Source organism: Ailuropoda melanoleuca, chromosome 3 (genome assembly GCF_002007445.2).
Source record: "Ailuropoda melanoleuca isolate Jingjing chromosome 3, ASM200744v2, whole genome shotgun sequence".
Taxonomy (NCBI): domain Eukaryota; kingdom Metazoa; phylum Chordata; class Mammalia; order Carnivora; family Ursidae; genus Ailuropoda; species Ailuropoda melanoleuca.
This window is the reverse complement of record NC_048220.1, coordinates 53,454,536-53,472,418: the sequence shown is the minus strand read 5'-3', so window position 1 is coordinate 53,472,418 and position 17,883 is coordinate 53,454,536. Positions and strand designations below refer to the sequence as shown.

The following is a 17,883-nucleotide window of genomic DNA, read 5'->3' as shown; positions in this document are numbered from 1 at the left end:
TTCATCCATTTGGAGTTTATCTTTGTGTATGGTGTGAGAGAGTGGTCAAGTTTCATTCTTTTGCATGTAGCTGTCCAATTTTCCCAGCACCATTTATTGAAGAGACTGTCTTTTTTCCACTGGATGTTTTCTCCTGCTTTGTCAAAGATTAGTTGCCCAAAGAGCCGAGGGTCCATTTCTGGGTTCTCTATTCTGTNCTTTCTGGGTTCTCTATTCTGTTCCACTGATCTATGTGTCTGTTTTTGTGCCAGTACCATGCTGTCTTTGAGATCACAGCTTTGTAGTATAGCTTGAAATCCGGCAATGTGATGCCCCCAGCTTTATTTTTCCTTTTCAACAATTCCTTGGCAATTCGGGGCCTTTTCTGGTTCCACACAAATTTAAGGGTTGTTTGCTCCAGTTCTTTGAAAAATGTCATTGGTATTTTGATCAGGATGGCATTGAAAGTGTAGATTGCTCTGGGTAGCATGGACATTTTAACTATGTTAATTCTTCCAATCCATGAGCATGGAATACTTTCCCATCTTTTTGTGTCTTCTTCAATGTCTTTCAAGAGTGATTTGTAGTTTCTAGAATATAGATCCTTTACATCTCTGGTTAAGTTAATTCTGAGATAATGTACGATTTTTGGTGCTATTGTAAATGGAATGGATTCCCTAATTTCTCCTTCTTCAGTCTCCTTGTTCGTGTATAGAAATGCAACTGATTCCTGAGCATTGATTTTGTATCCCGCCACATTACTGAATTGGGGGTGGAGTCTTTTGGGTTTTCCATATAGAGTATCATGTCATCTGCGAAGAGAGACAGTTTGATTTCTTCTTTGCCAATTTGGATAACCTTTTATCCCTTTTTGTTGTCTGATTGCTGTTGCAAGGACTTCTAGTACTATGTTGAATAATAATGGCGAGAGTGGAAGGATGCCCATTCTCACCACTTTTACTCAATACAGTATTGGAAGTCCTAGTCAGAGGCATCCACAATGGAAGGAAGAAATAAAACTATCATTATTTGCAGATGACATAATTTTATATATAGAAAACCCTACAGACTCCACTGAAAAACTATTAGAACTAAAAAATTCAGTAAAGTTACAGGATACAAAGTCAATATACAAAAATCTTTTGTGTTTCTCTACATTTACAACAAACTATCAGAGAAAGAAATTAAGAAAATAATCCTATTTACAACTGCTTAAAAAAGAATAAAATATCTAGGAATAAATTTAACGTAGGAAGTGAAAGACCCTTACACTGAAAACTGTAAGACACTGATTAAAGAAATTGAAGACATATAAAACTGAAAACACAAATAAATGGAAAGATACATCATGCTAGCAGATTGGAAATATATTGTCAGAATGTCCACACTCCTCAAAGCAATCTTCAGATTCAAAAAAATCCCTATCAAAATTCAAATGGCATTTTTCACAAAAATAGAACAATCCTAAAATTTGTATGGAACTATAAAAGACCTTTAATAGCCACAGCAATTTTGAGAAAGAAGGACCAAGCTGGAGGCATCACAATCCCTGATTTCAAACTATTATTACAAAGCTGTAATAATCAAAACAGTATGGTAATGGCATACAAATGCATAGATTAACTGAACAGAATACAGAGCCCAAAAACAAACCCATATATGTACACATATGTGGTCAATTAATGTACCACACAAAGGAGCCAAATATATACAATGGAGTAAAAGAGTCTCTTCAATAAGTGGTGTTGGGAAAACTGGACAGCCACATGCAAAAGAATGAAATCAGACCACTATCTTACACCATACACAAAAATTAACTCAAGATGGATTTAGACTTGAAAGAAACACCTGAAACCATAAAACTCATAAAAGAAAACAGACATGGTAAGCCCCCTGACATCACTCTTGGCACTGATTATTTGGATTTGAAACTAGAAGCAAAAGCGACAAAAGCAAAAATTAACAAGTGGGGCTACACAAATAAAAAGTTTTGGCATAGCAAAGAAAACCATCAAACAAATGAAAAGACAACCTACTGGATGGGAGAAATATTTGCAAATAATTTATCTTGTAAAAGATTAATATCCAATATATACAAAGAACTGATACAACTCAACAACAACAACAACAACAATTCAACTAAAATAATGGGCATAAGATCTGAAGAGACAGGGGCGCCTGGGTGTCTAGTGAGTTAAGTGTCTGCCTTTGGCACAGGTCATGATCCCAGGGTCCTGGTGTTGGGCTTCCTGCTCAGCAGGAAGCCTGCTTCTCCCTCTCCCTCTGCTGCTCCCCCTGCTTGTGCTCTCTCACATGCCCTCTCTCTCCCTGTCAAACAAGTAAATAAAATCTTAAAAAAAAAAAAAAAAGATCTAAATAGACTTTTTCCAAAGACACACAGACGACCAACAGGTAGATGAAAAGGTGCTCAACATCACTAATCATCAGGGAAATGCAAATCAAAGCCACAATCATTTATCATCTCTTACCTGTTAAAATGGCTATTATCAAAAAGATAAGAAATAACAAGTGTTGACAAGGATAAAGAGCTGTGCACTGTTGGTGGGAACGTAAATTGATGTAGCCACTGTGAATAACAGTATGGAGGTTCCTCAACAAATTAAAAATATAACTACCATACGATCTAGCAATCCATCTCAGGCCATTTATCCAAAGATAACAGAATCATTATCTCAAAGAAACATCTGTAATCCTATGTTCACTGCATCATTATTCACAATAGCCAAGGTGTGGGAAACAATTTATATGTCCACCAATAAAAAGAACGGTTTATATACAATAGAGTACTACACAGCCTTAGAAGGAAATTCTGCCATTTAGGACTATGTGCATGAAATTTGGAGAGCATTATGCTAAATGGAATAAGCCAAATAGAGAATGATAAATAATGGTATCACTTATATGGGGATCTAAAAAAAGAAAGTTGAACTCACAGAAACAGAGTAGAATGGTGGTTGCCAGGGATGGGGGAAATGGGCAGATGTTGATTAAAAGGTATGAACTTTTAGTTATAAAATCAGGGAGGTCTGAGGATCTAATGTACAGTATAATGACTATAGTTGATAACACCGTACCATATAATTGAAATTTGCTAAGAGGGTAGATCTCAAGAGTTCTCAACAGCAGAAGAAAAATGTAAATATTTGAGACGATGGATGTATTAACCCAAATGTGGGAATTCTCTCACGTGTATGACTATCAAATCATCACATTAAACAATTCAAATGTATTATAATTTTGCCAATTATACCTCAATAAAGCTAAAAAAATGGCAAAATGAATATATTTTGAAACAAAAAATCTGAGAGAATTCAGTGCCAGCAGACCTAGATAAAAACAAATGAACCATAGGGGCCCTGGGGTGGCTCAGTTGGCTAGGTGACTGACTCCTGATTTCAGCTCAGGTCATGATCTGGGGTTGTGGAATTGAGCCCCAAGTCAGGCTCTGAGCTCAGCAGGCAATCTGCTGGAGATTCTCTCTCTCTCTCTCTCTCTTTCTCTCCACCCCCCCCCAGCTCCTCTCCTGCTCGCACTTAAGCACGCTCTAGCAAATCTTAAAAAAAAAAAAAAAAAAAAAAAACACACACACACACAGAAAAAAAGTAAAATATATTTAAAAAATAGAGCTTACTGATCTAAAAGGCAAAGAAAGAAAAAGGTATATAAGAGATATGTTTTTACACAGTAGTTAGTACATACAAATAGAAGGCAGAGCTCTGGAAAACAGTTGTGGAGGTTCCTCAAAATGTTGAAAATAGAGCTACCCTACAATCTAACAATTCCACTACTAGGTATTTACCCCAAAGATACTAATGTAGTGATCCAAAGGAGCACACTGCATCCCAATGATTACAGCAGCAATGTCCACAATAGCCCAACTATGGAAAGAGCCCAGATGTCCACCAACAAATGAATGGATAAGGAAGATGTGGTGTATATATGTGTATATATATATATATATATATACACACACACACACACACACACACAATGGAATATTACTCAGCCATCAAAAAAAGGAAATCTTGCCATTTGCAATGACACGGATGGAACTAGAGGGTATTATGCTAAGTGAAATAAGTCAATCAGAGAAACACAATTATCATATTATCTCACTGATATGTGGAATTCAAGAAAAAAAAAAAAACAGAATATCATAGGGGAAGAGAAGAAAAAATAAAACGAAATGAAACCAGAGAAGGAGACAAACCATAAGAGACTCTTCACCTTAGGAAACAAACTGAGGGTTGCTGGAGGGGGGGAAGGTGTGGGTTGGGGTAATAGACATGTGGGGATAGACATTAAGGAGGGCACGTGATGTAATGAGCACTGGTTATTATATAAGACATGTGGGGATAGACATTAAGGAGGGCATGTGATGTAATGAGCACTGGTTATTATATAAGACTGATGAATCGCTGACCTCTACCTCTGAAACCAATAATACCTTATTTGTTAATTAACTGAATTTAAATTTTTTTAAAAAATAACTTCAATGACCAAAAAAACACTATTTATGGTAGCCTCTGGATGAGTGAGAAAGGGGATTCAAGAAAAGGGGCTCTGAGAAATTTTCTTGGGTGATGGTAATAATGTACTATATCTTGATAGGGTTTGTGAATTCAGATTTTACATTAAAAAAAAAAAACACAAGAACGAATCAAAACTGTAAACAAATACTGAGCTTTAGTTACTAATGTCTACAATTTACCTTGTGATGCATCCATATGTTAGTGATAGAATCCAGATGGTGTATATATGGTGTTGGATGTAAAATTCTTTCAACTTTAATATTTTTTTGAATTTTCATAATTAAATATAAGAATTATTCCTCTTCAAAAAAAATAGAAGGCAGATACAAATCCATATAAATAAGTAATTACATTAAATAAAGACAAAAAGCTCCAATTAAAAGACGAGATTGTCATACTAGATTTTAAGTTTATTTTTCTCTCTCAACACAAGGACCTACATACACCCTAGCATAAATTATGATTTCCTCTAGCTCAGACTGAGGCCCCAGAGGACTACGAACTAAAAGGAGCAAAAGATGATCTATAACAAGTTAAGTTTTACGGATCAAAAGTAAATAATAAAACCTAACACAAAAACAAAACATTAATTGAGCTACCATTTGTTGACAACCTATAAAACCTAGTACTTTGCATATATTATCGCTAATCCTTTTATCAACTCTGCAAATATTATCCCCTGTTTACATTCAACAAACTGAGGCACTAAAGTTTTATACTGCATTTTCCTAGGAGCTCAACACTCTTAAGAAGAGAAGCCAGGATTTTTACCCTTTTTCAATCTATTTCCAATAAGTAAGCTTTTTCAACAAAAAACTGCCTCATTAATAATGACCTAATATCTTAAAGTATTTACATAATGCTTAGTCATTTGTGGAAGCATATAATTAAGATCAAGGTTACAATCTTTTTAAAATATATAAATGACAAAATGGCAAGTCCAGATTTAATTCTGATAGCTATTAAACTTAACTTTTAAAAGCACATATACCTGAAACTTCTCTACATGGTCCTTCAGATTCTGGTGGAGGGATAACGTTATAAAGGACAAAGTCCTGTAAGTATAACAGTAAAACCAGTTTCTTGGTGGAAAACTAAGATAATTCATACAGAACAGTATTTTACACAGTTTGAAAACCATCTTTTTCATGAACATTTTGATATTTCAATGGTGCCAATAAAAGCAGGGTTTTTTTTTTTCCGATGTCAGAGAAAAATATTTATTAAAAACTGAAATCCTCTAATAGGTAATCCAAGAAGACTAATTTGAAGATAACTGATCTTATATCTTGAGATATAAGGTATATACAAGGTTTATATACAACGTATGTCACAAATATTAAATTCCTTTGGAATTCAAATATTCTGGGGGTGTTGGAATATGACCCAATTTTTATACATAAATTTAACTAGCCAAAGCCTCAGAAATGCCTACTTTCAAATCAGTTTTATTATACATTCCTAAGGGCAAGTACCATGTCTTCTTTGTATCTCCAGCTTAGCATATGGTCATTGTTCAATGAGTGATTCATTTAACCTTAGGATACTTCATGATTGTAAAGCAGGTGGAAAATGTAAGTTATTTTTTTTAATATTAATATACCCCTGAAAGGATCCAGTGAACTCAATAATGAGCATGCAAATAAAATACTGAAACAGAAACTCAGATGACACTGGAAAACCAACTTCTCATGCCTAACAACTAATTAAAAAATGACTATTGCTAATAGTCTACCTTTATCACATTTTGAAATTATGTGTAATTATCATTTTGATGTGTTATATGTGATTACTAGATATAATCACTTAAATGTAGATTTAAATGTTCCATTGGGCTTTAAAAATATTACCAAATACTTTGATTCAATCTAAAGGCATTTTATAATTCAGTTAAAACAATCATATTTTTCTTCTCAGATTAGAGTTAATATAAAAAAAGGTTTACTCAGCCATCATATTATTAAGCAAATTACAACAAATTCTTGATAACACAGTTAACTGCTAACCTTTAAAAAGGAATTTCTTGAGATACTGAATTTATTTACTTTTACTCTGGGAGTCGAGAAACAAAAGAGAAACCACATAAGGCAATTAAAACTGCAATTCCAAATGGCTAAGGTACAACATTTCCATTGCATTCTAGAAATAGAGGCTTCCTGATATGTCCTCTCCTTATTTTTAGCACTCCACCACAAAGCTAACAACTACTCTAGAAACTTGAAATTACCTCCATCTACAAGAAAATAATAAAATCACTGAACTAAAAAAAGAAAAATCTGATCACATTCTCAAACCTAACGCCCCCCTCCTCTAACTTCTATGTTTGCAATGACTATTTTATTCTAAAATCAATCTCTGCCATATCTTTCTTACTGCTTACTATTTTTTTTTTTAAGGGGGAAGCAGGGCAGAGAGAGAGGGAGAGAAAGAATCTTAAGCAAGCTCCATGCCCAGGGCATGAGCTGTGAGCTGGAGGCAGGGCTTGATCTTACAACCCTGAGATCATGATCTGAGCCAAAACCAACAGTCGCCACGCAGGTGCGCCTTACTGCTTACTAGTCTTTTCTTCACTTCTGGGGGGAAACTTGGAGAAATAAAATTCAGGAGATATTTAAATAATCTATGGCAGAAGAGGCAGATATACCATTAGCGAGAGAAGAGTAAAACTTGAAAACTTTTAGGGGCACCTAAGTGGCTGCTTCTCTCTCTCTGCCCCTCCCTCTGCTTGTGCGCTCTTGCTGTAATATAAATAAGTAAATCTTTAAAAAAAAAAAAAAAACCTGAAAACTTTTAAAAAGCATATTAGCTTCACTCCAGAGTCTGATTAATAAGAACTAAATGCTTTCAAAAACAACTTCTCTCAAGAAACCTTTGAACCTGGCCTACCATTTTCTACTGACTTACATAGTATGTTCAGATGCTTGTTTTCATTTCTTAATCATCAGTCTTGAAACAAAATATGAAACACTTGTATATTCTGACTGCCTTTCTCAAAGGCAGGAATCCCTATCAAAACTGATGTAAAATAAAGCACTCATGTGAAAAAGTCTATTTAAAGCCCTATATTTAATATCAAGAATCATATCCAATGTACCTGTGTTTGAGATTTTCATATTTAAAGAAAAGTTATCAATACAAGTTTAACAAACTACCAGATACAGCAGGAAAGACTTAGGCTCAGAAACACGTGGCAATGTGGATGAAAGAAATGCCGAAGTTACATACTGAGAAGGTACAGTAATGATGTAAAATACTTTAATTTCAACTTTCCCCATTAAAGATTATTCCTCTCAGTTCTGCTCTGAACAGGGAAACCCAGATAATTAACACGTTTGGGATAAACTCTAAAGGACTGAGATGCAGCTAAGAACTTAGCCTACAGATTAATAATGACAGAAGTAAAAATGTTCCACAAAGCATTTTTATTTCAACTGGCAAAGAAAGGAAATAAAAGGAACCAAGTGACTTCAAGTAATAAAAGGCAGAAAGCTGGCTTTTAGTAGTTTGTTTTGACCACATTGGTTATAGAAGATTTAAAATCCAGAAGTCATTAGTCTCATGTCACTTTTTTTTTTTTTAAAGATTTTGTTATTTAGAGAAAGAGCATGTGAGAGAGAGAGCGCACGCACGTACCCACAGGTCGTGGAGGGGGATGGATAGATGCAGAGCGAGAAGCAGACTCCCCGCTGAGCAGGGAGCCCAATGTGGGGCTAGATCCCAAGGATCCCAAGATCATGACCTGAGCTGAAGGCAGATGCTTAAACGACTGAGCCACCCAGGGGCCACCTCATGTCACTTTTAAAGTCTCAAAAACAATCCCATTCTTAACCCACCAGCATCATTACAAATGTATTAGTAACATGATGGAACTACGCAGACAAAACCCAAAGCCAGATGTTAAAAAATTTTAAAACCTTGTGAACCAGGCCTTGATAACAAGGAAAAAAGCAGCAGTAACTCTCTTCCTAGATCACGGAAAGAGTAAATAGGTCCTTTTATTCCTCTCCAACCCATATCCAGAGGGGGCAGCTCTCCCCATTCCTTGATAACTAACCTCCATATTCTAATATATCCAAAGACTCTTTCCTTCTTTTCCTCCTTCCATCCATTTTCTTCCCTTCATTCCAATTCTAACCAATTTAGTTTTCTGTTGAATGACTCCTTTTCTCCCCAAATTCCCTCATCTTTTCCCTTTTCTTTCTGTTGTTTTTTTTTTTTCCATCTGTTTACATATCTGGGTTTCTAATTCCACAACGAAGGAATACACACTGCGGTTAATCAAAGAAATTCTATGTTGAAATGGGGAAAAAAAACTGAATGTGGCCCTGTATTTTCTCCAATATAACGTCTGCACAATACATAACCTATTTCCTAGTAACGCTGCCCCTCACTCATGAGAGCTAAAAAAAAAAAAAAAAAGCTTCATTACTCACAAACGAGTTTACTCAAAAATAAGTTGATAAATGATTGAATATTTGGACTCATAGAGAACTGTTATCTAAATCAGCACTTCCCTACATTTATTTCTTAAAGCAATAGTCCAACAAGGTGTTCCACAGAAAAATAATGGTTTCATAGTCAAATCACAGTAGGTTCTTAACATAATCTAAGAAATCCTGAAGTGAAGAAATTTAACTTCATTATTCGGCTTTTTCCAAACCTAAGCTAGTAAGTCCCTTTTCCGGCAACATTTATTAATACCTCACAGAACATGCATTTAGGAAATATTAATCCTAACCACTGATTAAAATATATCATACAAAATATTATAATCTTATAATCTTAATGGTTCTCAAATGTGAGAACTTTTGATAAGCTAAAAGTGAATTTACATAGAAATTAATTACCTTGCTAGGTCAAAGTGACTCACTTTAAATATCATAGGTATACCGACCTTACCTAGGCTCATTTAAGAATTGGACTGTAATCACCATTTCTGATTATTTTTTTTGAAGGGGAATAAAGAGCAAAATTTTCCTTAATGTCAAGTGTATCATATGAAATAGAATATTTATTCTACAAGTATTAAGATATAAGACTACTGTCATTTCTCCATTCATTTTCATGTTTGATCTTCTCAAGCGGGAGAAAAGAACGGGATTTTGTGACTTACAAAACCTAGTTACTACAAAGGCATGTTACATATGAATTTATCAGAATACGTTACACAATAAAAAAAATTTTAGTGAAAATGTGTCAATTTTCCCCGTAAGGTTAATTATCAATTATTTACTTCACAGGTTTTAAAGAGTATATTTCAAAGTACACACATTTTACCTGAAAGCTCCGTAAAGTGGTCTGTACCAACAGACAAATGAACAAGGAGTAAAAAGCAAGAACCACAGGATACTCAATCCAAAATCAACCCCTCTTGTAGGATCAACACAAAACCAAGCCAAGCATCCGAAGATATTTAGAAAGAGGGTTACAGCGTGGACTGTGGAATCAAAAAACAAAATAGAAATGTTTACATTCAATTTATGAATTCATTCAACAAAAATTGTAAATGAAAAAATTCTTCCTTAGAGCAAATGTCTTCTACCCCTTGTTTCCAGTCAGTATCTTTCAAAACACATTGCTGTTTCTTACACATTTGATTTGAAAACAGTATATACAGGAAAAAGAGTCCTTAATATATGCACTGTCTGGCAACAATTCTTTTGGCCCTCTCCTAATGGGCAATTACCAGAGAAGCACTGCCTTAAGGGATTCTTCCTTGAGAAAGAAACATATGAGGGGCCTCTGATCCAAGGCCCTGCCAGGGAAAGAACCAGGACTTGGGAGGAAAAAGATCCTACACTCTGAATTACATTTTTACAGAGTAGGCTGCAAACTCCTCCCAGAGTAGACTATACAAGGAGGAAAAAACTGGGAAAGTGTCCTGTGCAATCTCATTGTAACATTTTGAAGCAATTCATTAGAAGCACTGACCTAAAAATACTAATACAGTAGCAATTTCAGGGACCATATAGTCAATCTCTCAGGCTTATTCATCTTCATAGGGTTATCATTTTTTTAAAGTGCTGGGATAAATACGGTGTTTTGGTAGAGGATTAAACTTACTTTTAAAGAAAGGAAATAATGCATTTCAGCTGCTGTGGCAGAACTTGCTTTTAATTAACACAGTTAATGGAAAATTCTTCATATGTTAATAATTACATATCCAGAAAGACCTAAAACAAAAACTCTGAGTACTATCTAACTATACTTTGATCCTAAAGAACTACATTTACCCATTATAATTAATAACTTTTTAAAAGGATTTCTTAAAAATTTATTCACAGGCTAAATTAAAAGAAATATTTTTTTCAAAAGTTAAAATAATATTCAATGTAAATTAATATAAGAAAAATACACTAACAAACTACTACTTGAATTAAAAATAAATGAAAAACCTAGTAAATCCAAATACAAAAATCTCAACTTATATTAAAAACTTTAAAATTTTTCCAACTTATTAAATAAAACTAGTTAAATTAACAAAAGAAGATAAAGACATACATTATAGGGTGCCTCTAAATTTGCTTTATTGACTAGCTAAATATACAAACTCTAAGAGGCAGGGCACCAGAGGAAGAGCGAAAACACCTGGGTTATAGAGATATTCTATTGAGCTAATCAACCTCTGCATTTCAATTTTTCAGCTACAGAAATACTCTTCCACGTTTAAAACTCCACTCCCTCCATTCTATTACACAAAGAAGACTCTTCCTTATTACCATTAGGATTTCTAACTCTCACGGAAGTTAGCTTCCTAATAAATTCACACACGATCTTTAGTCTCAAAATAAAAGCAGTTTTTGTCAATGGCTTAAAAACAGATTTCAAAAGACCGTGAAATAGGAAGTTATTGTTTTTTAACATTAAATAGCATCCAACTGCCCAAAAAAGTTTTATATATTCACAACATTATAATTCAAATTTCAGCCTTAAGAGAATTTTTAAAGGTTTACCTCCTAATTCACCTAAGGAAAGAAAGAAAATATGGATATGTGTATTTAAGGTTCATTAAAAATTCTTCCAACTATTGATAAAAATATCAATTTAATTTTGTGTAATCTATTAAAATTTCTTTCTAAACGTTTTCACAATAACCAAAAACCATGATCAATAAGTAATTTATTTGTACCCCAAAAAAAGTAAGATGTCCAGGCCTACTTATTAAACAATTAGTCCACTCACACACAGACCAAAAAATATACAGAAAGGCAAGGTAACGTGAAACACATGATCCTATGTTGCTAATTTCAATCCCATTCCAATCCACTTGGTGGATTCCAGGTATACATATAACACTAAAATTTTTAGGGCATTTTGTCCACATGATTTGTAAACTGAATGACTCAACTTCACAGAAAATTTCCATTTGCTTTATTAAGCACTCAAATCTGTTATTAGTGGACCTAAATATGCAACTATCACTACAATATTCTTCTTGATAAACTCTGCATTACAACACAGACACCTAACATAAACGGATTTTAAACAGTATAATTATCTTCTTGACTAATTGATCTTTAAGTGGCTTGTTTTCCTTTTTTTTTTTTAATTCAAGAATATACTCAAAGAGGTTAAGAATCATTTCAGTGATAGTTCTAATTGCTTCAGTTCCTTTATAAAGTTTTTATTTCAAGTAAGGTACTTTTGAAAGTATATCTTCATCTTATTTGGGTTTAAAACATAAATTACTTCTTCATTTTGGTACTCTGTAGGTTGTACAACATGGAAATCTAGACTCTGCGCTCTGGAGTCAAGCTATCCAATTCCAATCCTAATTGTTGTGCGGTCTTGAACAAGTTACTCCAATTCTCTAAGCTTTGGTTTCCTTACCTTAGGTAAGTAATACAGTACCTGCTTCACAGTGTAGTTAGGAGTTAATAACATCATGTATACAAAGAGATTAGTACTGTGCCTGGCACAAATAAATCCTCAATGAATGTTCTCTTTCATTATAATTATCGCTACAGTGTGGAAGCATTTGTCTCCTCTGAAACCATTAACAGGTTGACACTTCTTGAAAATAACTTATTAAAACAATCTCCATTCTATGAAATTTAGAAACATCATTGAGCTGGTACTAGATCTTACTTTATTCCAGATAATGCTTCTTTAAATATTGAGAAATCCTCTTTAAATACTTTAAATAAGAGATCTGTCAACTCAACAGGATTAAGAAAAACTGTATTCTAAAAACCGCAGAAAGTTATATATTTATAAAACAAAACAGAACTATTTTGAAACAATTAGCATTAGTAAAGTAACCATTCATTTAAAATTAATCATCTTTCCCATTCAATCTCTATTCACTAAATTCCTTGTAGAATTTTCTTCCAACCCCTATCTCCCCCATCCAAAATCTGTTTTTCCACTAGGTCAAAGAACTTATACTTAAAATGCTAGGCCAGGTCTGCCCATTAAAAAATAATTATTATATATATGCATATATCATATACTGATTAAATAAAATATATGGGTTGTTTACATGTACATACATAAAATCAAAACCTTTAATGTTTAAAGTATATAATACTACCTACACTGGAGATTTAGCAAGATGCTAGATCAACAACAAAATCTCAAAGAAAAACTAAGAGTTAAGCATATACTATACATAAGGAATCACTACTCACATTCTACAGTAACTTCACATATGTGAATAACTCTCCGAAAAGATTTTGAGGAAAATTGTCTCATTTATTTGGGGGCGGGGAACGGCTCCCCAATTATACAGTAACACACATAAATTTCCTCCATCAAGAAGGCACACTATAAATTCTCCATTAACCCAGAAATTATGCAGGTGAGAAGTCATGACAGCTACACCTCTCCTACTAACATAGTAACATTAAAAGGGGCTGAGACTACTGTTTGTAATAAAAGTGAAACAGAAAAAGTGGGAATTCTGTGTGCACAGAACAAACTGTTAACAGCTTTATATTTTATTTTAGTTATTATATGAATTGTAATTATACTCAAAACAATGCAAGCACCACAGCGTAAATATATGTCCTAATGTTCTATCTAGGAAAATATCCTATATTAACTAGGTACTTCCAATAATAAAAGTACTTATCAACCACTAGAAAAGTAAATTGTGCTCAAAGCTCTAAGACAAATTATAATAATATTTTATGGCCCTTTTAAAAAGTCATAATGCTTTGAAGAATTTTTTAAACAGCCTTCATTTGTATAAAAATAGTATAATTTTTTCAAAACAAGTATTACCTAGATAGTATTTTACAACTACTCCTTTTTCCTCAAAACATACATATATGTGACAGAGAAGTTCTTTCCTCAAAAGAATGCCAGTTCTCATATATGCTTTCCTCAGTTTAGACTGTCGCATACAGTCTAATTTTGCAATACCTAAATATATTTCACTCTGAAAGTTAAGAGCCCTACAAAAAAAACTTTTTGTGATACTATCCTTAATATCTGAATTCCAAAAAGGGTGGTTTTGACAATAAAACATAAACTCTGTTGAACATACAGTTTATTTTATACTCACACATCCACAAGTAGTACATAATCTTTACTGTCTTCTGGAATTCTACAGGAATGTCTACAGAAAAATCCTGATAAAAACAAGGTCCCACAGGAAAATTGCCAGGGAGAGGTGGCCAATTATTTTTTCTGCCTGCAAATAAAAAAAAAAGTATATTAGGACCAATATGTGCTATTCTTATTTTTGGTTTCATAATAAAGAACATTATTTATTCTTTTAATAGATGTTTTATAAATCAAATCCTGTATCTCTACATTCCTATATTTATACAGCTTTGAAAGCCAAGCTTTGCATTTTTAAAAATTTTCCCAAAGTAGGGGCACATGGCTGGCTCAGTCGATAGAATATGCGACTCTTGATCTAGGGTTGTGGGTTTAAATCCTGCACGGGGTGTAGAGATTACTTTAAAAAAAAAAATCTGAAACTCTTCCCCCAGGGTATCACTTTAGAAAACAGTAGATGGTAAAATATTTTTCCAGTGTCATATAATGTTTAGCAGGAACCATTTATATACAGTTGGTACAAGAAACAAACAAAAAAGAGCAAAAAGACATACCCTGTGACTCTACCCTAAAAACAGACTTATTTCTCAAAGTCCCAAGAGTCTGGCTGTCATGTGAAGGTCATGCAGTTTTTAAAATATCTACAATTTCCTCTTCGGCATCTTAAGTCTTTGAATATAATTCCTAGCCCATGTGGAGAGGGAAGACCAGCTTCTGAATTTTGAGTTTTCTACTGTTAACTCCATGAAGAGACACACAATTCACTAATACCAAGGAATCAAATTTGGATATCCCAAAGTCTGAAAAAATGATATTCAAAATATCCATGTAAGAAAACCATCAAACTAGGAGAAAATATGAAACAGTCAGGAGACGGGACCCAAGGAATTTTAACACCATCAAAAACCGAGAGGAAAAATAAATTCAAACTATGAGGAGGGAAAAACATGTCTTTATAAAGAAATGAAACTGAAAATAGGGCTTGGGAAGCGGTGGGAGCAACAGAAATACTAAAATTAAAGCAAGAAGTCAAAACATTAAAAACAGAAGGTAAACACAACACCTAAAGGCCTCTTCTCATTTTAGAAATTATATGCAACAATTTTTGAAAATTTGATTTTATATACTTTGTATAGATGAAGAAAATTTTACAGTGGAAAACAAGAAAGACCTATGTCTGATTCTTCCCAACATGTCTGTGCTATTTATAATTCTTACCAAATTTCATATTCATTTCTCATATAAGTTTCATACTACTTGAGAGGAGCAGAGAATAGCAACATAAGAACTAGGATCTGAAAACAGAAGTGCCTAGCCATTTATTGGCTAGGAGGCACTGGGTACCTTAAACTCTTGAAGGCTTGATAAAATCTGAAGACATCTATAAAATCTTACATTTCTTCATAAATTTAAGAGTAGAAATAACAAGAGAATAACAACTATACCACCCTTCAGGGAATTATATTGATAATTAAATGAGTTAATAGATGATAAGTATAACATACTACAAAGTCTAACACTTAATTTCTCACTCTTCATTACTATCTTTACTAAAGTATCTCCCATAGAAATAACTTATATTAGTCAATACTAAGGACATAGGACAGATTTTATTACAGGTATTTCAGAAACACTGATCTCAAATAAACCTTTAGTTTCTCCTTTTATAGATGTTGTCTCTAATGTCGCAAGCCAACAAAACGGCCAAGGATGAATGTGTCCTCACAAGGCCCTAGGCTTACACACTTTTTTTAATAGTCTTTGAATATATAAATTTTATTTTTAGTTTTTATTTAAATTTGCTAGTTAACATATAGAGTAATACTAGTTTCAGGGGTACATTATAGTGGTTTAACACTTCCATACAATACCTGATGCTCATCACAGCAAGTGCCCTCAAGCCCCAACCCCACCCACCTCCCCTCTGGTAACCATCAGTTTGTTCTCTACAGCTGAGTGTGTTTCTCAATTTGCCTCTCTTTTTTCCCCCTATGATCATTGGTTTTGTTTCTTAAACTCCACATATGAGTGAAATCATGTTGTATTTGTCATCCTCTGACTTAGGCTTACACAATCTAAGATAAGGAAGAAATAGTTCAGTATATTGTTGCTGACCTAGCCCTGTCATTCCACCACTATCCTAGACATAGTAACAATGATCTGTCTAGCTCTTTAATCCTGTAGCCAGACACTGCTACCTTTCTCTAAGATACGACCTTGAAGTGGCCTTTGGTAGTCACAGTCTAATAGATTTCATGGCAAATGATCAATTCAGTACTTATTTCTTTGGTATTATTGAGAAACCCGAGGTTTCCCAGAGTCATGCCACACATTTTTTTTTAATATGATTTGACAGGTATGTTATACTGCTGAAGACAGGGGCAGATAATTAGAAACTGGGCTGAATAAAAAAAAAGTTAAATTTAGGGCACACTCTCACGTACTCTTAAAGTTTCAATAGACGCAAAGAGGGCCCAAGTGCAGAATCAAAGGCTCCTGGCCAAACCCCAAAATTATCATATTCACATTCACTTTCTGTGTGATAAGGCTAACACTGTTATAATCTATCAAAAGACTATGCAAATCAGCCAAGATCAGAGAGCTACAGAATAACAAGCAGGAAATCTGCTTTCTGATCTTGCTAGAACAGGAAAAAATGGCATGGCTTTATCCATAAACCAAATGACTTAAGAGCTACTACAGGCATAATTTAAAGTGTTTAGAAGTTATTTTTATTTCAAACTTCTTTGGATACTACCATGTTGACTGAGATTTTGCATTTCCCGTTCTCGTCGATCTAATTCTGCTGCTTTTCTTTCTAGTTCTTCTTGGCGCTTAAGAAGCTCAGCTTGTGCCAAAGCATGTTCCTTAAACAAACAAACAAACATCAATGAATGAATAGGTTGTCAGAATTAGAAAATCCTGTAACACGACTATGCTATCTACTCTCTCCCTTCCTCTACAATGCCAGTAACTTTTTTTTAAGTTTATTTTTTAGTCATCTCTTCACTGAATGTGGGGCTTGAACTCACAACCCTAAGATCAAGAGTCATACAATGTCAGAATCTTAATTCAAATACTCTTCCAAAATATAGGAATTCAGGGGCACCTTGGTGGTTTAGTCAGTCATGGGGCTCCCTGCTCAGTGGGGAGCCTGCTTCTCCCTCTCCTCCCCGGTCGTGATCTCTGTCGCTACCCCTGGCTCTCTCTCTCTCAAATAAATAAATAAAATCTTTAAAAAAAATACAGGAATTCACTCAAAGTTACAGTTTCAGAAGATATTATGGAGATACTTGACTGATTTTGGTTTGGGGTTTTTTTCTTTTGTTTTTAAAGATTTTATTTATTCATTTGTCAGAAAGAGAGAGCACAAGCAGGGGGATCGGCAGGCAGAGGGAGAAGCAGGCTCCCATGGAGCAAGGAGCCTGATATGGGGCTCAATCCCAGGACACAGCTGAAGACAGACGCTTAAACGACTGAGCCACCTAGGCATCCCTGGTTTTGGTTTTTTGGTTATGAAAACCATCAGTGAAAATATTGAGCATATTTAGAACAGGACAAAATTCTCTCAGTAAGAGTAGTCAGAGTCCTAATTGGGAAAATAAAATTAAGGTGACCTCTGTGCCTACATGAGAATGATGAACAAAGGGAACAACTGAGACAAAACAGACAAAGGGAGAAAACGATAACTGAATTGCCTCTTAAGAATTGGTTTGAATGGTACCTAAGGTTTCCAATGCAAGAATATACAGTATCTTCTATTTTAGAAGACAATGAGATGAAAGAAGGATATGATTAAGAAATTCTGGTTTGTAACTCCATCTGCCTTTATGTAATACTAGGC

The 17,883-nt window shown here is 34.2% G+C and overlaps 1 protein-coding gene across 1 annotated transcript in view; it reads right to left on the bottom strand.

The window, feature by feature from the left end:
* SCAMP1 (secretory carrier membrane protein 1) overlaps positions 1 to 17,883 on the bottom strand; it is a 120,758-nt gene that overhangs the window by 52,438 nt on the left and 50,437 nt on the right. Inside the window, exons 4-6 of the mRNA XM_011226296.3 lie at positions 16,798 to 16,906; positions 14,041 to 14,169; positions 9,810 to 9,969 (exon numbers count right to left, since the gene is read on the bottom strand). Of these exons, the coding sequence (XP_011224598.1) occupies positions 9,810 to 9,969; positions 14,041 to 14,169; positions 16,798 to 16,906 (398 nt within the window). The remainder of the gene's footprint in view (positions 1 to 9,809; positions 9,970 to 14,040; positions 14,170 to 16,797; positions 16,907 to 17,883) is intronic.